The sequence below is a fragment of the Nycticebus coucang genome, chromosome 12 (genome assembly GCF_027406575.1).
Source record: "Nycticebus coucang isolate mNycCou1 chromosome 12, mNycCou1.pri, whole genome shotgun sequence".
NCBI classification, from domain to species: domain Eukaryota; kingdom Metazoa; phylum Chordata; class Mammalia; order Primates; family Lorisidae; genus Nycticebus; species Nycticebus coucang.
In genome coordinates, this window is record NC_069791.1 from 11,295,944 (window position 1) to 11,319,156 (window position 23,213).

Here is a 23,213-nt window from a genome sequence, read left to right on the forward strand (position 1 = left end):
TTATGTGGTTAACATATTGGATATCAAATTCCAAAGAGTATGACTTCAAATTATTGTGGCCATCTCTGAATAATATTTTCCTTGACAAGTTACTTATATTTTCTAATAATAATTTGTTGTTTATGAAAAATAAAGATATAATAAGATTTATCTCATGAGTTGTTGCAAACACATGTTTAAATACAATGTCTCAACTAATCATGTTTCTTATTTTTATTACTTTTTTGTCTTACTATATTGTTTGAATTCTAAGAATAGGGAATTACTAAACAGTTAATGTTTTATTTAGCCAACAACCAAAAAAAAGTCCAGAACTACGACACCAAATATTAATAATATGGTGATTGTATTAAATAGTCTTATTTAGACTTGCAACCCATGTAAAGAGTTTGCATCATGAATTCTTGGCTTCTACTAAACTCCACCATTTATACATTTTTCAAAAAGCCATTTAAAATACATGACATCATTTAACTCTGTATCATATTAGCAGTAGAATACATAGCGGTTTGTGGTGGGTAGTTTCATTTACCTTTTGTAACTTTTTTTAACCCTTTTTCATTCTGCTCTATGCCCTAGAATGCTGGCGTTTATTATACTCCAATAATTAACATTCTCACCCACTGTGTCATATTTGGTTTGGCAGAGAAGAGAAGCTGACAACAGATTGGAGAGAGTCAAACCAAATAACCCTACGGTGACAACCTTCACAAAAGAACAAAGATCTTGTTAGGTGACTTTTTTTTTTTTTTTTTGGTAGTTGTAGCTTTCTCCAGGTTCCCGTTAATACTCCTTTTACTTCACTGGTCCAGGCCAAGATGTATGCATTTTGCATCGTATGGCCTGTGTGGCAGTCACCTTACTTTGCCTCCCTCTCTCATGAAGAGTCTCCATCATCCCTGTTGGAGAGTCCCATGTCTTTCTTGCCAGGACCCTGAATGATACCCCGAGAGGCATCCACCACAGCAAATGACACTGGTGAGTAAGAGCCACTCTTCCACTCCTTCCTTTTAAGCTTTTCCCAGTGGGTTCTGTTGGCCATGCTTCATTTAGAAATATCAACACGATAGGATTCAAAACACATCTAATTTCTGTAAGACGTTTCTAGTGATTGTCCTCTTGACTGCCCCTTTCACTTCATTATTCCTTAGACTGTAGATGATGGGGTTTAACATAGGGGTGATGACAGTGTAGGACAGTGACACTAGCTTCTTGCTCTCAGGGGACTGGGTGGATTTGGGCCGGAGGTAGGTCAGACTGGCTGTTCCATAGAAGAGGGATACCACGATTAGGTGTGACGAACAGGTAGAGAATGCCTTCCGGCGACCAGAAGCAGAAGGCATCCTCAGGATTGTTGTAATAATGCGGGTGTAGGAGACCAAAATGAGGGAAAAAGGAAACATGATAAATAGGAGCGTGGAGGCAAGTGCTTGCATTTCATATGTGGTTGTATCCTCAGTGACTAGTTTCAACACTGGAGGACCATCACAAAAAAAATGGTCCACGGTATTTGATCCACAGAAAGGAAGGGCCATCATCCAAGCTGTCTGTAGCATAGACACGGGAATTCCAGACATCCATGAGCCTGCAGCCATCCACAAGCAGAGGGATCTGTTCATTATGACTGAATAGCGCAGAGGATTACAGATGGCCACAAAGCGATCATAGGCCATCATAGAGAGAAGGAAACATTCAGAGCTGCCAAAGAAGAAGAAGAAGTACATCTGGGTACCACAGCCCACAAAAGAGATGATTTTCCTCGGAGATACGAGGTCTACCAGCATCTTCGGAACCATAACCAAGGTGAAACAGACTTCAAGAAAGGATAAGTTGCGGAGAAAGAAGTACATGGGTGTTTGAAGAACAAGATCCACACTGGTAACCGTGACAATAAGAAAGTTGCCCAACAAAGTGACTGTATACATGGCCAGGAACAAAAGGAAGAGGGAAACTTGCATCTCAGGGTTGTTTGTAAAACCAAGAAGAATGAATTCAGTGACCCTGGTGCGATTTTCACAAATCATAGCTTAGCCCAGTTTCCCTCTAAAAATCATAATGTGTGCGTGAGAAGGCAGTCAAACATAAAAATAACATCTGTAAAACAGATCTCTGTTCTCAGTTGTATTACCCCTTCTGTTTCTCTGAAGGAGAGGGAATGTTTAAAATAAGATAAAAATAAGGAAAAAGAAACATTCTGCATGAATACTACTAATTGCTTCTCAGATTGGTGCAGTGTCTCTCTCACGGGCAGTCATAGTCTGCTCATATTCTCAATCACAGCCATGCCATTTTGTAGGATTAAGTAGAAAGAGTTTAAATAATAACTAAAAATAATGAAAATAGAAAAATTAAAAATAGAATTAATCTACTAATTTTTAAATGATTTCTAAATTCAATAAAGGTAAATAATCGACTAGTTTGAATTCCTAAACTTTGATTATATAAATCACATTTCTACTGAATGGAGCACATTTTATACCATTCTATCCACTATATGCATATGAGGGCTATGCAGAAAGAATCCAGCCACATAATATGGAAAGTGGAGACATACATGGCTGGATACTTTCTGGACAACCCTACACCAACACACACACGTGCACGCACACACTAGAAACATAGTCAATAAACACATGACTAAAATTCCAGTGATATTCTGTAGTTTCCATGGCCCTATCAATTTATGTGATTTTTTTTCTTTGTTTTTTTTTTTTGTAGAGACAGAGTTTCACTGTACTGCCCTAGGTAGAGTGCCTTGGCATCACACAGCTCACAGCAACCTCCAACTCCTGGGCTTAAGTGATTCTCTTGCCTCAGCCTCCCGAGTAGCTGGGACTACAGGCGCCGCCACAATGCCCCGCTATTTTTGTTGTTGTTGTTGTTGCAGTTCGGCCGGGGCTGGGATTGAACCCGCCACCCTCGGTATATGGGGCCGGCGCCTTACCAACTGAGCCACAGGCACCGCCCTATGTGATTTTTTTATATTATCTCTTAAACCATGACATGACTTCACAAAGTTCCCATTTCAAACCATATATATAATTATAGTCATAATTAAGTTGGACTTAAAAAAGACCCTTCTGGGGCAGGCCCTGTGGCTCAGTGGGTAGAGCGCTGGCCCCATATACTGAGGGTGGCGGGTTCAAACCCAGCTCTGGACAAACTGCAATAAAATATAGCAGGGCGTTGTGGTGGGTGCCTGTAGTCCCAGCTACTTGGGAGGTTGAGGCAAGAGAATCATTTGAACCCAAGGGTTGAAGGTTGCTGTGAGCTATGACATCACAGGGTGACAAAGTGAGACTCTATCTCAGAAAAAAAAAAGAATGGGCAGCGCCTGTTTCTCAGTGGCTAGGGAGCCAGCCCCATATACTGAGGGTGATGGGTTCAAACCCAGCCCTGGCCAAACTGCAACAAAAAATAGCCGGACATTATGGCGGGCGCCTGTGGTCCTAGCTACTCGGGAGGCTGAGGCAAGAGAGTTGCCTAAGCCCAGGAATTGGAGGTTGCTGTGAGCTGTGATGTCACAGCCCTCTGTGATAAAGTGAGACTGTTTCTAAAAAAGCCCTTCTGCACAAATATGTCTTTCACTAAAGAAGTCATCCTCGTAACACCTATCTCAACTCCCATCTGTCAGAACAGTTCCGCTCATGACCATCCATCTTCTCCAAAACTACGTGATCAGAAGGGGGAATGAGGAGTTAGTCATTTACTACTGCATGCTTGCTAATACCCATACTTACTGCTGTTTCTCAGCTGATCTGGTCATAAAAGTCATAATTTAACTATTATAAAGTCAAACACTATCTCTTACTTAGAATAAAATATTTTGACCAACAGTAGAATTACACAAAACTGTCTTCTGTACAAGTCATTCTTTGCAATAGTACATCAAACATCAGCAATTGTGGGGACATGTGTTGGAAAAATGATTTCATAATGCTACATTGGACTTTAGCTGAATATTTTTTCAAATATTGAGACAAGGTAAATATTGGCTTCATTATTTATAATGCATATTTCTAATTTAATTCAGAAAATATTGGATACTTTATTTTATAGTCAAATATGTTTAAAATAAATTTTGCCTCTGCAATAAAGGTGCTAAAAACCCTCAGCATATAGAACCATTCTAAAATAAGTGGCTCATTTGAAGAATTCTATGTTTTAATCTACTCTAAAGATATATACTTTGGTAACATCTCACTGGTCTATTTTGTATATTGTAAGTTCTCAAATCAGTGTTCTCACAGCATAAGGGCAGGAACCACTCTGGTGATCTCAGGGTGTCATGAGTTCCATAATAAGTCCCATAATAACAGATAACAGATATAACAATGATTGTAACCAATATCCTCTCACCACTTCGATCTTTATCATCATATGAAGTAGCAACAATAGTAACATTATTCCTGATATATTAGCAAATTTATGAAAAATTTCACATGCATTATGTTCACCAACATTCTGGAATAATTCTAAACTTGTTACAATTCTAAAAATATTCCATCATTTATTCCATAGAAGAAGATACATGAGTGGATGAAAGGATCAAAATTTTATAATACACTCAGAATATTTTGTGTATCCTAAAATGTCTCTCAACCAACCACCAGTACCTCTCAGAATTCTGATATTGACAATGGCAGAAGCAGTACTAATAATGTGTGTAGTACACAGTCCATGTTAAATAGGAATAAGACTATCAAGAAATGGTAACTTTCTCAAATTTTTTTTTTTTTTTTTTTTTTTTTTTTTTTTGGCCAGGGCTGGGTTTGAACTCGCCACCTCCGGCACATGGGACCTGCGCCCTACTCCTGCCAAAGCACATTTAAATTTAATAAAAAGTTTGAAGAACTAGAGACATAGTATCACAGAAAGGACCTGCAATTCTCACTCTCAGTCTTTCTATATCCTAAAAAGCCTACATGTTACATCACATATATTCTCTAAACAAGATGTGTCCGCAGTAACGTTGTAATTACTACCACAGATTTATTAAGTCTTAAAAAAAAACTTTCAAGCTGTTAAGTTGCCATGATTATTACATAGTTCTAGAGTATATGCTTTCATTTGTTCCATGGTATTTTGATAATCTAGTGTCTTGTCATAAGTTCACTAATTTCGTTAGCTATGTCTTAATGAAACCAAAGAATTTTTTTAGGACGCATTAAGCAGGCCAACTTTGACCTTTTTCTTAGAAAAATAGACTTTAACTCTCACTCTGGCTAGCTCCCTCACTAGCACATGTTTTCTCATATAAATGATTATTGATTAATGCATCTATATTTGGAATACAATGTGAAATTAAAATATCATTTTGTCTAAATGGAAAGCACTTCTAACACTCTAGATGTAAATGAATAAATAACTTCAGGATTGAATTTAAAATGCTTTGTGTGATTATAAACCACAGCATTTTTTCAATACGCCACCATTGTTTTCTAATATTCTTTTCTTTAGTATTCTATAGCTTTCCATACAGGACAAGGGCCTCATTATTTTTCTTTTCCTTTATTTAATAAAGCATAAAGTTAATCTTCTTTGTTACTAAACAAGATCAAATTATTTTTTTTCTCAGAATGCTTTTTGTAATACACAGATGGATAAAAAAAATCAGGTGTTCAAAAACTTGAGGAAAAAAATAAATTATAAAGAAATATCTAGACATACCTTTCCAAATAAAACACTGTCTTTTCTGAGAAATGTTAACTGATCTTTAAATCAACGGACAGCTCAAATTTTCAAAATGAAGCAAATACCTTAGATGAACTGACATGCTTTTCATTGGCACTAAATGGTTGATATATTTTAGTAATAGTATTTAAAGTGTGACTGGCCATGGGGAAATGATCCCTAGAACATTAGAAAAGACTACTGTTAATTAAGCATCTGTTTTTATCTCATAGGGGAAGATACAGAATATTCGTGGAATGGTATATAATATGTCCTTTAAGTCACAACTACAATTCAATATGTGTTAATAATGGATATTTTGTGAAGGAGCTATTATTAGACACACTGGTCAAGGTCTTGGGATTACCGCTATTCATATGCCAAGAGCATACATTTTAATTTTTTCCTTCTAAGATTTTTGTATTTTTGCAGGCTGTATTTTGGTTCAATATTGATAAGAGAGATTTATACAGTTCCCTTGAAACTCACATGATTTTTAAATTTTTATTTTTAACTTACTTTAAACAATTTGTTTTAAACATCTATTTTCATAATGATCTTTTTTAAATGATTAAGTGCATCAAATTAAGTTTATAACTGTCATGTATTTTATTGTCATCTTTTACCTTAAGGAGTTTAGGTACTAGTTTCTTTACTATGAAACATTGTAAACAATATCATTCAATGAGTGTAGTACTTTATAATGTCTAACATGGTTACCGTCATAGAAAACTAAGCACTTTTTTCCATTTTTAATACTTGAAATCGTTTATCCTTGGAATTTTTTAAATTATATTTTAGAGAATGCAGAGAAATAGCATTATACTTTGAAGTGTCTTACGGTTAACAAAACTGTGGATATAATTCCACAGTTATTTTATTGCAGCTAAAGTCGTTGCAGAACTAATGCTTAGAAATAAACATAAACCTAAAACAGTTTCAAATTAGCACAATGGGAATAATTCCAAAAGAATTCTAATGAAATCTTTTGGGGAGAACAAAAGCCTTGGAAAGGCGCCAGGAGTTTAAGGTCAATCTATTCGTGAACAGCATGAACATGACCCTTACTTCCTTCTAGATAAGAAAAAGCAAAGCTGGGTTCCTCACACCCCTCAAGTCCTGCATTTGAGAAAATTAAATTAAAATTTCTCAACCTTTTCTTAGTAAATTAAATAATAATAATACAATAGGTGAAAATATTTCTTTAAATCTTTCATTAGGTAAACCTACCCTGAAGACAAGTAAAACAAATCTCTAATCATTTTCGAGAAAAATTCAGGGTTTAAAATGTATTTGATCTATCTTTATTCATATCTGTACCAAATAAATAGCTATGCACCATATTGAAGAAAATATTTTTAATATCAGTCAAAAAATCAAATAAAAATGATGCCTTATTGAATGATGCATCAAGCTTTGGTTTTGTTTTCAAAAATGTAAATGAGAGATATAGAAGACCCCAATAAACAGCCCATAACAATCCCCTTATCTGAATTTCAATAGTCATTTGTATATAATCTATTCCCAAATGAGTATCGTCTCTACAACCCTGGGGGGGAAATAAAACATAGAATACAAACTACTATATAGGTGCTCAATTTTCACTCTAGAGTAGACCAACTCCTCATCAGGAAATTTCTAAACCCAAATTGTACAATTTTTTCACTATGTATTACTGCTATCTTGTGGGTAGTTCATCTTAATTATTTCAGCTGAAATTTTTTCATGTTGTTATAATTTTGGATTTGCTCAGAAAAAAAGCCAACAAATTCATTTTTTTAAGTATATTTTTTTAATTCCTTTTTTTATTATTAAATCATAGCTGTGTACATTAATGCGATCATGGGGCACCATACACTGGTTTTATAAACAGTTTGACACATTTTCATCACACTGGTTAACGTAGCCTTTCTGGCATTTTCTTAGTTATTGTGTTAAGACATTTATATTCTACATTTGCTAAGTTTCACATGTACCCTTGTAAGATGCACCGCAGATGTAATCCCACCAATCACCCTCCCTCCACCCATTATCCCCCCTGCCTCCCCTCCCTCTGCCCCTTCCCCATATTCTTAGGCTATAACTGGGTTATAGCCTTCATATGAAAGTCTTAAATTAGTTTCATAGTAGGGCTAAGTACATTGAATACTTTTTCTTCCATTCTTGAGATACTTTACTAAGAAGAATATGTTCCAGCTCCATCCATGTAAACATGAAAGAGGTAAAGTCTCCATCTTTCTTTAAGGCTGCATAATATTCCATGCTGTACATATACCACAATTTATTAATCCATTCATGGATCAATGGACATTTGGGCTTTTTCCATGACTTAGTAATTATGAACTGGGCTGCAATAAACATTCTGGTACAAATATCTTTGTTATAATGTGATTTTTGGTCTTCTGGGTATATAACTAGTAGAGGAATTATAGAATTGAATGCAGATCTATTTTTAGATCTCTAAGTGTTCTCCAAACATCTTTCCAAAAGGAGTGTATTAATTTGCATTCCCACCAGCAGTGTAGAAGTGTTCCCTTTTCTCCACATCCACACCAACAGCTCTGGTCTTGGGACTTTGTGATTTGGGCTAATCTTACTGGAGTTAGATGGTATCTCAAGGTAGTATTGATTTGCATTTCTCTGATGATTAAAGATGTTTAGCACTTTTTCATATGTCTGTAGGCCATGCGCCTGTCTTCTTCAGAGAAGTTTCTCTTGAAGTCACTTGCCCAGCCTGTGATGGGATCACTTGTTCTTTTCTTGCTTATACGTTTGAGTTCTCTGTGGATTCTGGTTATTAAACCTTTGTTAGAGACATAACCTGCAAATATCTTCTCCCATTCTGAGGGCTGTCTGTTTGCTTTATTTACTGTGTTCTTGGCTGTGCAGAAGCTTTTTAGTTTGATCAGGTCCCAGTAGTGAATTTTTGAAGCTGCTTCAATTGCCCGAGGGGTCCTCCTTACGAAATACTCACCCAGACCAAATTCTTGAAGGGTTTTCCCTGCATTCTCTTTTAGAATTTTTATAGTTTTGTGTCTTAAGTTTAAATCTTTAATCCAGTGAGAATCTATCTTAGTTAATGGTGAAAGGTGTGGGTCCAGTTTCAGTCTTCTATCTACAAGTTGCCAGCCAGTTCACCCAGCATCATTTGTTAAATAGGGAATCTTTTCCCCACTGAATGTTTTTAATTGGCTTGTCAAAGATCAAATAATGGTAAGTAGCTAGATTCATCTCTTGGTTCTCTATTCTGTTCCAGACATCTACGTCTCTGTTTTTGTGCCAGTACCATGCTGTTTTGATCACTAATGATTTATAGTGTAGTCTGAGGTCTGTTAGCATGATTCCTCCCGCTTTGTTTTTATTTCTGAGTAATGTCTTGGCTATTTGAGGTTTTTTTCTGATTCCATATAAAACAAAGTATTATTTTTTCAAGATCTTTAAAGTATGACAGTGGAGCTTTAACAGGGATTGCATTAAAATTGTATATTGCTTTGGGAAGTATGGACATTTTAACAATGTTGATTCTTCCCAGCCCTGAGCATGGTATGTTTTTCCATTTGTTAACATTTTCAGCTATTTCTTTTCTTAGAGTTTCATAGTTCTCTTTATAGAGATCTTTCAAGTCCTTTGTTAGATAAACTCCCAAATATTTCATCTTCTTTGGCACTACTGTGAATGGAATAGCGTCCATTTTCAGCTTGACTATTGTTGGTATATATAAAGGCTACCAATTTATGGCTGTTGATTTTGTAACCTGAGAGGCTGCTGTATTCCTTGATCACTTCTAAGAGTTTTGTAGTAGAATCCTGGTGTTTCCGAGATATACAATCATATCATCTGCGAAGAGTGAAAGTTTGATCTCTTCCAACCCTATATGGATACCATTGATCACCTTTTTTCCCCTAATCATGGTGGCTAAAACTTCCATTACAATGTTAAAGAACTGTGAAGACAATGGGCAGCCTTGTCTGGTTCCTGATCTGAGTGGAAATGATTTCAATTTAATGCATTTAATACAATATTGGCTGTGGGTTTGCTGTAGATGGCCTCTATCAGTTTAAGAAACGTCCCTCTATACCAATTTTCTTAAGTGTTTTGATCATGAAGGGATGGTGGATATAATCAAAATCTTTTTCTGCATCAATTGAGAGAATCATATGGTCTTTGGTTTTTATTTTGTTTATGTGCTGAATTATACTTATAGATTTATGTATATTGAACCAGTCTGAGACCCTGGGATAAAACCGACTTGCTCATGATGTATAATTTGTTTGATGTGTTGCTGGATTCTGTTTGTTAGGATCTTGTTGACTATTTTTGCATCTATATTCATTAGTGATATTGGTCTATAATTTTCTTTTCTTGTTGGGTCTTTTCCTGGTTTGGGGAGCAGGGTGATGTTTGCTTCATAGAACATGTTGGGTAGTCTTCCTTCTTTTTCTACATTTTGGAACAGGTTGAGTAACATAGGTACTAGTTCCTCTTTAAAGGTTTGGTAGCATTCTGACGTGAAGCCATCTGGTCCTGGGCTTTTCTTTTTAGGGAGGTTTTGTATGGTTAATACTATCTCAGAACTACATATTGTTCTGTTCAAAATTTCCACTTGATTCTGGCTAAGTCTTAGAAGATGACATGCCTCCAAGTATTGGTCAATTTCCTTCAGATTTTTATATTTCTGAGAATAAAATTTCTTGTAATATTCATTAAGGATTTTTTGAATTTCTGAGGAGTCTGTTGTTATTTCGTCTTTCTCGTTTCTGATTGATGAGATTAGAGATTTTGCTCTTTTTCTGATTAGGTTACCAGAGGTTTATCTATTTTATTGACCGTTTCAAAAAACCAACTTTTTCATTTATTGATCTGTTGTATAATTCTTTCATTTTCAATGTTATTTAATTCTGCTCTAATTTTGGTTATTTCTTTTCTTCTACTGGGTTTGGGGTTGGAATGTTCTTCCTTTTCCAGTTGCTTGAGAAGTCCCATTAAGTTGTTAACTTCCTCTCTTTCCGTTCTCTTGAGGAGGGCGTGCAGTGCTATAAATTTCCCTCTGAGGACTGCCTTTGCGGTATCCCAGAGGTTCTTATAATTCGTGTCTTCATTGTAGTTTTGTTCCAGAAATTTGGCAATTTCCTTCTTAACCTCATCACTGATGAAGCTATCATTGAACATAAGGTTATTTAACTTCCATGTTTTTGTATGTTTTTGGTTTCCAGTTGTTACTGAGTTCAACTTTTATTCCATGGTGGTCCAAGAAGATGCAAGGAATAATTTCTATTCCTTTAAATTTACTGAGGTTAGACTTGTGACCTAAGATGTAATCAGTTTTGGAGTATGTTCCGTGGGCTGATGAGAAGTATGTGTATTCAGTTTTGTTGGGATGAAATGTTCTGTAGATTTCTGCTAAATCCAAATGTTGGATGGTTATGTTTAAATCTAAAATTTCTTTGCTCAGCTCCTTATTGAAGGATCGATCCAACACTGCCAAAGGAGTGTTGAAATCTCCGACTATTATGGAGCTAGAGGAATTCAAGTTGCTCATGTCTGTTAGAGTTTCTCTTATAAATTGAGGCTCATTCTGGTTGGGTGCATAAACATTCATAATTGAAATCTCATCATATTGAGTATTACCCTTAACAAATATGAAGTGACCATTCTTATCCTTCCTTACTTTTGTTGGTTTAAAGCCTATTGTGTCTGCAAATAGAATTGCAACACCTGCTTTTTTCTGATTACCATTTGCCTGAAATATGGACGACCATCCTTTCACCCTGAGTCTACATTTATCTTTTAAGGTAAGATGTGACTCTTGTATGCAGCAAATATCAGGCCTGAGTTTTTGTATCCAGTCAGCTAACCTGTGCCTATTTAGAGGACAGTTCAAGCTGTTCACATTAATGGAGAATATTGATAAGTCTGGTAAAATTTTGGGTATCGAGTTTTTCGAAAGTCCAGTGGACATTTTTAATCCTTTTGCCATTGCGGAAGTTGGAGTTTGATCAAAGTTTCTGAGTGAGTTTACTTTCATGGTAGAGGATTGGGTTGGTCATTATGGAGGATAGGTCTGAGAATATCCTGAAGAGCTGGTTTGGTTATGGCAAATTTCTTCAACATATGAATGTCATTAAAGTATTTAATTTCTCCATCATAAATGAAACTCAATTTAGCTGGATACAGGATCCGGGTTTGAAAGTTATTTTGTTTTTGGGAGATTAATACTCGACGACCACCCTTTTCTGGCTTGAAAAGTTTCTGCAGAGAGATCTGCAGTCATTCTAATATTCTTTTCTTTGTAGGTAATGGATTTCTTACGTCTGGCTGCTTTTAGCATTTTCTCCTTCATATTAACTTCAGTGAAATTGATTATGATATGCCTGGGGGATTTCTTATTCAGATTGAGTCGTGCTGGGGTTCTGAAACTGTCTGCTATCTGAATTTCAGAATCTCTTGCCATGTCTGGAAAATTGTCTTTCATAATTTCTTGGAGAAAGGAACTGTGCCTTGCATGACCATTTCATCACTTTCAGGGATTCCAATGAGGTGGAAATTAGCCTTCTTCAAATTATCCCAGAGCTCTCTGAGAGAATGATCCATTTAGTTCTCCATTTCTCTTTCTCTTTGAGAGTTTGGGAGCGCTCAAAAGCTTTGTCTTCAATGTCAGAGATCCTTTCTTCTGCTTGCTCCACTCTGTTATTGAGGGATTCTACTGTGTTTTTCAGATCTTTGAGGGCTGCAAATTCTTGCTTCAGTGCATCAAAATCTTTGGTGGTTTTGTCTTTAAATTCGTTAAATTCTTGAGACAACTTTTGAATTTCTCCTCGAATTTCTAATTCTGAGTTTTGAATTGCTCTTCAAATTTCTGATTCCAAATTTTCCTCCATTCTATTAATCTTGTTTGCAATCCAACTTCTGGATTCAATTTCTGACATCTGGGCCAGCTGTTTATGAATGGGATCTTCAGTTACATCTGCCATATCTTTCCTTGCGGGGTTGATCTATTCTGGTTATTCATATTACCAAAGTTTTTCCACTGATTCCGCCCCATGATTATTTTACACTGTTTGACTTTTCCCCTGGAGCTTTGTTGAGGACCTGTACAGTGCTATGGCCTGAGCAACAGGGGACCTGTTTGGTGTGGTGGGGCTAAGTGGTTCTGTCTTGCTTTCAGTTGGTCTCTGTCCGACCCTAGTGAAACAGTTACTCTGGGTTGAAGTCTCAGCTGTGGAGAAATACCATAAATTAAGTCACTCTGCCCCCAACAGGCAACAATTGGAAAAGGAAAATCAAACCTTCCTACAACCACACACCCAGAGCACCACTTGAATTGTCCCTGGGTGATTGTCTCATTTCAAAAGGTCCAAATCAATTGTCTCAGTCAGCACCTGTCTCAGGTGGGAGAGCTTCAAAGGTCTCTGGAAACTGGATCGCAGGGATCTGGTGACAATTCAGATATGACTTGCTCCGGTGCTCTGTGAAGTCAGGAGGACCTATCCAGCAAATACATTAGTCTGGGATGGTTGATGCCTCCTTCCCCACCTTGCACCTCTGTCATACCCAGTCACTGATAGCCCCACAGGGCTGTGACCCAGTTGCCTCCAGTGAGCAGATACTCCAGGGGTTTGCACCTACCTGAATCACAAGGAAATCTATATCTGCTCAGCCGGGCTGCTGCTCTCTGTCTCTATCTCTGACAAACTTGGGCCCTTGATGGAGGCTGGGGGGTGTTCACTCAGTTCCAGCCCCGCCCCTCATTGATGTTACTGACAGAACAGAACAACTTTGTGGGAATTTGTTTCTGTCCCTGCTAAATTCCCCTGCAGAAGAGAAGCTGTTTTGAGTTCCCAGAACCTGTACCTCAGGCCTTGTCTTTAGTCCTGCAGGTTTGTTAGCTGTCAGCTCTAGCCTCCTGCTTGTTCTTATTGAATGTGAAAATTGGCATTAGGGAAAATAGCCAACCAGAGGATTTAGCAAAACACCAAACTCATTGAGGCCAAATGAGCAAATAGATAGATAAAAAGGCTACCAGACACACAAGCCCACAGATGCACAAACATTCAGAAACACATAGACATACAGACAACAAAAAAAACTACAATAAAAATAATGATAATCATAAGATAATTGAAAAAAGGAAAAAAACAAACAAAATGAACAAACAAAAAAAACTTTAAAAATCTGATGTAAGCACTCTCAGAAACCATAAGAAGGGAAGAAGAGGAAGAGAGAGGGGAAAAAGGAGAAAAAGAAAAGTGGTGTTCATAAAAAAAGTTAAAAAAGAATTAAAAATAGAAAAAATAAAAATAAAATATATATATATAATAAGAATAAGAAAAAAATTAACAATAGATCCTCCAAGACAGTGATGAGGAAAAGAAAAGAAAAAACAAGGCACCAACCACAAAAATATTATTCTCGTATATATGTAGAAATATACATCTATATGTATGACGTAGGGATCAACTTTCATAGGAATATATTTATATTGCAATATACTTTCTGGACATCAGGTGGTGCTGTGAGTGGTTCCCAGACTTATACCTCATTCACAGTTTACACTGTTACCATGGTAACCACCCCACCTGTCCAATCGCCATTTTGGAGTTTCTGTAAAAGTTTATTACCTAATTATTTTCCAACCTCAGCTGCTCTCTTCCAGACAGCACTCCTATCTAACCTCCCAACTTGGTGCAGGAGTCCACCCTTCACAAATCATTCCACTCAGCTGCCACGTTCTGTAAAATGGCAAACTGCTATCAGCTGTGGGCGAGGGTCTGGCTGCCGCCAGCTTTAGCTGCTGCCGGTTCCCGCTGCTGAAGCACATGGAGACCTTATCCTCAGTTTTTGTGGCTCAGAGTCTCACTTTTGAATCTTGACTTTTGAGTCCACCCACCCACCAGTTCACCACACAGCCTGAACTGCCAGCCCACACCAATATTCTGCACCAGGAATGGTCCAGTCTATTTAATCACTCCTGTTGTTCTGGGGGACCATGTCCACCATTTCAGACAATTCAAAATGTCTGTTTCCCAGGTGGGATCCCTTCCCTTCAACTTTCCATCAGGTTGCCTAGCCCCTTGTGTCTCTGAGTGGGACCCCTTTTGGGTCAGTAAACTCAGCTCAGGAATAAATTTTCATCAATTGGGTTTTGCCAGGAATTGCAAGCTGCTCTCCTCTGTGAAGGAGGGACCTGCCAGCCAGCATGGCCGAGCAGGGAAAATCTCTACAACAGAGTCCGTGGTTTTTAATTACACCTCATATACAGCAATCCGCCAACTCGCTGTGCATCTCCAGCTGTCTGTCCACACCAACAATCCACGCAGGGAAAAGGTCCAGACCCCCCTTCCTCTCACCTGGGAGAGGTGGGCTACACGTCCGTCCCATCCACCATCATACTCTGCCTCCCAACAAATTCGTTTTATCTAGTAAGTTGTAGACACTTTGTTAGATAATAGGTTTGAAGGATAAGATAGATACAGATGCACATCTCTAAAAGATTACTTTCTTCATAATTCTTATTTGATATAATTCATATTGAGTAATAATTTTAAAAAATCAGTAAGAAAGGCTGTTTAGTGGCTCATAAAAAAATTCAAAATGCTACCTCACATTGGTATAGTATTTGGTCCACAGATATTGGTTTCATAATTTAAGTGTATGAATTAATCCATAAGGTATCAACCTACAGGAAGGGCAAACACAAACCAAATTCATCCAGAGGTGATGTGTAAACCATAAGGTGCATGAACACTACAAAAGCACTTAAAATAGTATTTGTGTACTTTAAACTAGGATGCATCTTTTTAATAACCCAACAATCCTACTCTGGTAAACTGGAATTTACTGTTTAGAAGTGAAATAACTTAAAGAATTAAAATGGCAGCTAGAATATTTCTTTAAAAACCGATTGGCGGCTTCAATATGGCTGAACAGAGTCATCTGGTAATTTGTCTCCTCCACAAAGAAGAACCAAAATAGATCACTTCAAACAGATAAACCCCGAGAGAACACTGGGGCTCAACAGAGAAGTAACAGAAAGCCCTAAAGGAAGGAAGGAGAGGGATGTGAGGTGGCCTGCTCTGATAACTGGAATCAGCTGCCCATGAATGCAGGAAAGGGGAAATGAAGACCAGGCGTCCTCATTTTAGACCCAGCCTCCTACCTCCCAGTCATGTGTCTGTAGACTTCCATGGGCTCCATGACTAATATAGGGAGTTGCCTAAAGAACACATGAAGTCATTGTTCCAGTGAGGAAGCTTGTGCTGGGTCCCACACACCCTTTCAGTCCTCAACAGCTACAGCAAGGTGCCTTACTGAGAGCCCATTCTCCACCAGACTACAACCTTCTCTAGAGCCCCAGAGACCCTGCATCTCCACATCCCTAAAGTCCCATTGAAAATTCTTTACCCAGAGCCAGTGCCAAAGCTTACTGCTGCCTGCCAGGGCTAAGGCATGAGTCTTTGACAATGAACCTATGGCCTCCCAACAGCAAAGTCATCATAAATTTATACACTCCCCAAGAACAAACATTCTCTCCTGCAGCCACTGCTGCTATGGGCTCTTCCCATCAGCACTAAAGTGTGAGCAAAGCATTTACATTCCAGACGCCTGAATACAGCTGATGCCACTGAAAGCAACACCACTGTCTCCAGTAGCAGTGCTGCAACATAGCTGCTGCCACTCCTACTTGAGCATTGTGCAAGGGGCCTAGAGATCACGCTAGCCCTGCCAACGTCAGTAAGTCCCTATACTCACCACCTGGACACATGAGGGAAAGTCTTCCCAGACCAACTCCACTCTCCCAGGGCCCAGGCATGCATGTGGAGCCTGGGGATTGCCCAGTCCAGTCCATCATTATTAGCATATGAGTATTCCTCCTGGAGAACTATAATTTGGTCCACCCAACCTACCACTACCACTATAGATGTCACTGATAAGCACCTGCAACCTGTGATTGGCCCTTCAAAACTATCACAGCCACCACCAACACCACCTGGACCACTTAGATAAAAAAACTGTCCTGCCCCTGTGACTGCCATTACCTATGCCACGCCTGATGCCTAGGGGCCTGAAAACCTGCTCATTCATCTGCCCCTATGCTGTCATCCACTGACACCGAAGCCAGCCACCTGGAGCTCCCCAAAATCAGTCATCCAAAACCTGTCAACACCAGTATACACCAACCTGGGGCCAAAGGACAGGAACACTCAACCCACTGCTGCCACCACTGTGGCCTGAGGACAAGCCACAGGAAAACTTCACAATAGCTTCCACTAACAGCCACACCCTAAGCCACTAAGAATAAAACAGATGCCACTGACATTGTTTACAGCTGCTGAAATCATACAGAGACTAGAACACTGCACAGTGTGCACCTAGAATCAAAGCCAAGCCGCCCTACTCAACCAAAGTCATAGATATATTTTCAGAGAAAAGTCCTCCCCTATAAAAACAAATTCAAAATAAGGGAAGAAAAAATGGGTGAATGATGGTGGACTAGAAGCAATATCTGCATATTTCTCTCAAGGAGAGGATCAAAAGTTGCAGGTAGATGCCCACCTATGGATGGGCCTTCTTGGAGAAAACATTGTATTGTAGATCATTGGAGAAGTAAGTGGGGACATTCAGAGTGAAGAAGAAGTGATGAGGTGACCCACTCAGAAAACTGGGAGGCACCTGGAGATGGTATACACAAGTGGGGAAGGACAAGACAAGAGCATCATTCCCCCCTCCCCCAGACTCTGTGAGCCAAGCTGTGAGGGGCGCCCACCACTATTGTAGGCCTCTGGACTGATTAGAGAGCTTCTTACTGTCCAGTGGTATTGCTCTGGAGAATGAGCACAACAAAGACCCAGTGGCTTCCTTTTCCAGGTTGCTGCAACTGATGTTATTCCAAGCTATCAGATGACAGTGCCTGGTATAAATAGACTTGGCTTTAGTCTACCACACAGCCACCACCAAATCACCCCAACCAGGTGGGGAGAGAGCAAAGAGAACAGACACTCTTACATAGCCCTGTCCACACAGCTTTCACTTTACCACCCAGGAACATGTGCAGGCTCTGAGGCTCCTGTGCTGCTGCTAGGCCCTGTGGCTTAGTCCATGTGACTCTAATGCTACAGATAGACCCTGTGCCTCTTCCCTCAAGGCTCCTGCTCTGTCAGCTGGTAAGAACCCACTTCTAAGGACCAATGATCTGCGAGGGATATGTTAGCATCAAGTCACCATTATAATTGGACCCAAGCAAAGCAAACATGCTCAGCCCTGACACCCATGAACATTGTTTAAGTAACCTCACTCAGCTGCCACTGTCATCACCACAGGGAGACCCGAACAGAGCAATATCCCACAATCTTTTTCTTGTGGAAGAAGAACTCACCCAGCCCACTGCCCAAACTTCCTTCCAATAGTGTCCTGGAGAACAATTCATCACTAATTATGAAGATCATCCTGCATGAGTTTAGAATGTAATGGTCACAGGGGAATGGGACAGCACGGAACAGGTGCATTAAGGGCACAATGTGCAGCCACCCCTTTCCTGCTGGGTTAGTCTTCTAGAGTCAGACACAAAAACATCACTAAGGTCCTCTCCTTCTCATTAAGTTCCCAGTAAAGAAGAGCAGGTATGCCACAACTTATCTGTCCTGAGCTGACAGAAGTGTCAGAGGAGAAATAAATAAATAAATAAATAAGCAAAAGAACTCTGGCAACATGAAAAAAACAAGCAGGTTTGGCACCCGCAAGGGATCACAATAGATCTACAGCAGCAAACACCAAGCAAAAGGAAATTTTCAAAATGTCAGAAATGAAATTCAGAATATGAATGGCAAATAAGATGAATGGGATTGGGTGTAAAGTTGAGAACCAACACAAAAAAAAAAGATAAAAAATTTTCAAGACATAAATGCAAAAAATGAAAAAGTCTCTAAAGAGCTAGCTAACACAAAAATCATGGAAAACCTATTAACTGAGGAAAACTTTACTGGTATCATCAGATGCAAATATACAGATACAAGAGGGTCATTGATCACTGGAAGGATTCATAGCAAATAGGGTATCTCCAAGAAATATAATCATCAATTTGGCTAAAGTCATATGAAGGAGAAAATTCTTCAAGCTGCAAGAGGAAAGCAACAACTAACTTACAAATGAAAATGCATGAGGCTAAGATTATATTTCTTACAAGCTACAAGACGGGGGCCCCATTTTCTTCTTCTTCTTTTTTTTTTTTTAATGTGAAAGGGAGACCAAGGCTTGCTCAGGCTCTTGGTGACTACTCACATTTATTGGGTGTTTTTATACACAGCACTAGTCAAAAGACAAAAAAGGTATAGAAATAGAAAAAGGAACATATAATGGTGAAATCATAAAAACTGCTAAAAAATTCTTTGTTCAGCACACATGCTGCTAGACACATACATAGTTAATCTAAATTGAGAACACTTTGCTCAAGGCTTAACCACAATGGTGCTTAGCTGTCTGTTCTGTTTGATTAGTTCCCTAAAACTTAAGAAAGAATAATTTGCTAAAAGGAGAATAGAACAGAGTACTTCTTCTTTTTTAATTTCAAATTAATATGATGGTACAAATTTTTAGGTTACATTGCTCTCATTTCCAAGGTAAATTTCAGTTGTCAAAGAGCCCTTCGCCCAAGGGTCATGCTGAACACCCTCACATTGAGCACATTAGGTGAGATCCTACCAATACCCCTCCCCACTTCCCCTGCCTTGCCAGACTATATTTGTGTTTTACCATTCATGTGAGCATGTAATTATTTACATATTGGTTTCACATTACTATTGAGTACACTGGATATTTTTTTTCCATTCTTGAGATACTTTACTAAGAATAATGTGTCTCAACTTCATCCAGGTAAACACAAAAGATATAAAATCTCCATCTTTTTATGGCTGAATAGTATTCCATGGTATACATACGCCACAGTTTGTTAATCCATTCATTGGTTGATGGACATCTGGGCTCCTTCCACCACTTGGCAATTATGAATTGAGCTGCAATAAACATTCTGGCACAAATGCCTTTTTGGTAAAATGATTTTTATTCTTCTGGATAGATACAATTTCAGTCATCTTAAACAGAGCAGCTATAATTCAACTCAGAAGTTTGTGTATTTTCTATATGGATGGTCTCATTGGTAAAAGCGGGATGCTAAAGTTCTCCTCTCTTATTGTAGTGCAGTCTAATTCTCCCTTGAGATCTATTAACAGTTGCTTTATATATTTGGGTATTCCAATGTTGGTGCATATATATTTACAATTAGATCATCTCATTGAACCAAACCCCTCCATCATTATTTTACATGATACAAATATAGCTATTCACGCTTTCTTTGCGTTTCCATTTACATGGGATACATTTTTCTGTCCTCTCATTTTTAGTTTTTGTTTGTCATTATAGGTGAGATGAATCTCTTGTAGGCAGTATATAGTTTATTTTTTTTTTATTCATTCAGCCACTCTATATCCTTTAATTGTAGAATTTAACACATTTACATTCAAGATTTTTTATGGCTAGGTATGTTTTTACACCTGTCACCTGTTAATTGTTTTCTAGATTCTTTGTTAACTCTTCCTTCTCCTGCTTTCTTGCTTTGTGGTTTGATGCCTTTCTATAGTGGTATGCTTTAGTTATTGCTTTTTTTCCTTTTGTGTATGGATTATGGACTTTTGCTTTATGGTTACCCTTAGGCATACATAAAATAAGTTATACATGTAACAGGTTAATTAAAGCTGATAGATTAATTTTGATAGTACATTCAAACTCTGCAATTTATTCCCCTCTTGTCACATTTTATATTTTTAATGTCACACTTTACATTTTCCTGTGACATGTATCACTTATCAAATTATGGTAACTAAAGTTGTTTTTATTAGTTTTGCCTTCTGATCTTTATACTGGAGCTATAATTAATTTACCCACCAAAATTAATTGTAGACTGTTTTGGATTTGATGACATACATACTTTTACCAATGGATTTTATGATTTCATATGATTTTATGATTCCATATGTTTTTATGATCCTTTTATTTCAGTTTAAAGAACTTTCTTTAGGACTTTTTTGTAATGCAGGTCTAGTGGTGATAAACTCAGCTTTTATTTATCTGAGAAGATTTTTATTACCTCTTTGTTTTTGAGGGATAAAATTACTAGCTATGTAATTCTTGGCTAGCCTGTCTCTTTCTTTCAGGAGTTTGAATATATCATACCATTCTCTCCTGCCTTGCAAAGTTTCTGCCTACAAGGGATGGCCTATGGGAATTCCCCTGTATGTGACAATGTTCTTTTACCTTGCTGCTGTCAACACTCTTTTTTTGAAAATTTGACTATGATGTGTCATGGTGTGGGTCTCTTTGTGTTCATCTTATTCAGGGTTCTGTGGCTTTCCTGGATCTATCTTTCTAGTTCTTTTCCCAGACTTGGGAAGTATTTCATCATTTCTTTAAATATGTTTTCTGCTCCTTTATTAATTTCTTCTTTTTCTGATAAACAAATAATGTGTAAGTTGTTTCACTTGATAGTGTCCCATAAGTCTCTTAAGCTTTCTTTACTATTTCTTATTCTTTTTCTTTTTGCATCTTATATTGGATGATTTCCAGTGGTCTGTCATTTTTTTCCCTTGGTTCAGTTTATTGTCAAACCCCTCTATTGGATTTTTCAGTTCAGTTATAGTATTCATCATTTCTATGATTTTCATTTGATATTTTTTCATACTTTCTGTCTCTTTGTTGATGTTCTTGTACTGCTGTCTTGACCTCTGTGAGCATTGTTGTGACCATTATTTTAAATTCCCTGTTAGGTAAATCACAAAACTGCCCTTCATTTTTATTGATTTACAGACATTAATTTTGGTCTTTTTTGGAGAAATATGATACAAAGTTTATTCATTTTCCTTGATCCTCTTTATTAGTTTCTGAAATTAGATAAGACAACTACTTCTCTCCATCTTGTTAGAATGGTTTTGTGTATGAAAAGGTTTTCCCCAATCCATCCAGAGAGAGATTTTAAGGCACCTCCACACTACTCTCTCTGATTTTAGTGGCCCTCTGGAGCCACATCTTGTCAGTCCCCTAAGACCAGTATGACAGTATAGGATCTTAAGATGTAGCTAGGAAAGTTGAGTGTTGGATGTGCATTTCACCTTTCTATCTTCACAATGCATTTATAGATACCAGCGCTTATCTTCCACTCTCTCTGCTCTAAGCCAAGGAGAGGATCTGTGGAAATTGCCTGTTTTCTTTTTTTTTTTTTTTTTGTAGAGACAGAGTCTCACTTTACCACCCTCGGTAGAGTGCCATGCCATCACAGCAACCTCCAGCTCTTGGGCTACCGTGATTCTCCTGCCTCAGCCTCCCAAGCAGCTGGGACTACAGGCACCCACCACAACACCTGGCTATTTTTTTGTTGCAGTTTGGCCGGGGCTGGGTTTGAACCCTCCACTCTCGGTATATGGGGCTGGCGCCTTACCGACTGAGCCACAGGCTCCTGTTTTCATACTCAGGCTGCACCTTCTAATGCTAGAGAGACAGGTGCTGGAAGTGGGCCTGATATACATCTGCCTGCTTGTTTTCTGTGGTCTTATATTGATCAAGATCATAACATCCCCAAAATTTCCATATCCAGCTTGTTAAGAAGACAGTTCCTCAGGAGGTAGCTTTGACATTGTGGCACTTGGTGTGTGGCCAAATTTCTTCCAGAAAGAAAGCATAGGACTAGATTCCTCACTGGGGAATTCCAGAGGGAGGTCTCAAGAAATGCCGAGCTCTGGCTTCCGTTACCAAGAGAATAGAGTATGTATGCCCCATTAACTCCTTGACACAAGTCCATCAGAAGTAGGCCATCAGGTAGCCACTGAGAGTGTGTGTCATCAACCCCGTCGAGACACACAGTGACGACTGCTGCTCCAAGGGAATGTAGCCCCTAAAAGTGTTTGAACACCCATTTATAACCACCTTTTTGTTCCTGGTCATCAAGGGAGATTCATGCATGCGTAGACCCTTCTGTTCCCAGAGCTACTACATTTAGGCTGGAGTCCCTTGAGAGAGAGTTTTAAAAACTGGTGCTTTTCATCTGTGTCTTAAATTCTTTCTTAGGACTAACAGAGGCTGCATCTATTTAAGCCCTTTCTCTTTATTGTTCCAGGGAGGTGAAGTCCCTGGAGATGGTTGTCCTTCAGTTTAAATATGCCCCTTTTTCCTGACGTTGAGAAAGGTATGTTTGCTAGTCCCATCTGCTCCCGTAACTAGGATATTTAGAATGCAATCCCTTACATGGATGTTGTAAAAGTTGAGTAGAAGTCAGACTGCCAGGTAGCCAGGGTGTGTTTTGAAAATCCCATTTGGGGACACACCAAAACAGAAGGCTGTGTTTTTTGTAAGTCTCTTCTCTACACTGCTCCCAAAGGGATGGGATTCCTGAAAGAGCTTGCACATCCATATAAAACTGCTACTCTTCTCTCTCATGGTCTAGAGATATATGTGTGTGTCTGATCTCCTCTGCTCTCATAATTGGTGAATTAAAAGTCAAA

The 23,213-nt window shown here is 38.4% G+C and overlaps 1 protein-coding gene across 1 annotated transcript; it reads right to left on the minus strand.

The window, feature by feature from the left end:
- Window positions 1-1,073: 1,073 nt before the first annotated feature.
- LOC128560739 (olfactory receptor 10A7) lies at window positions 1,074-2,024 on the minus strand. Its single transcript, XM_053554109.1, has one exon. The coding sequence runs from the start codon at window positions 2,022-2,024 to the stop codon at window positions 1,074-1,076; it is 951 nt and encodes a 316-aa protein (XP_053410084.1).
- Between the last annotated feature and the right edge of the window lie 21,189 nt (window positions 2,025-23,213).

Bases quoted from the DNA above. Each gene is read 5' to 3' on its own strand.
- LOC128560739 (XM_053554109.1), bottom strand. From the start codon at position 2,024: ATGATTTGTGAAAATCGCACCAGGGTCACTGAATTCATTCTTCTTGGT.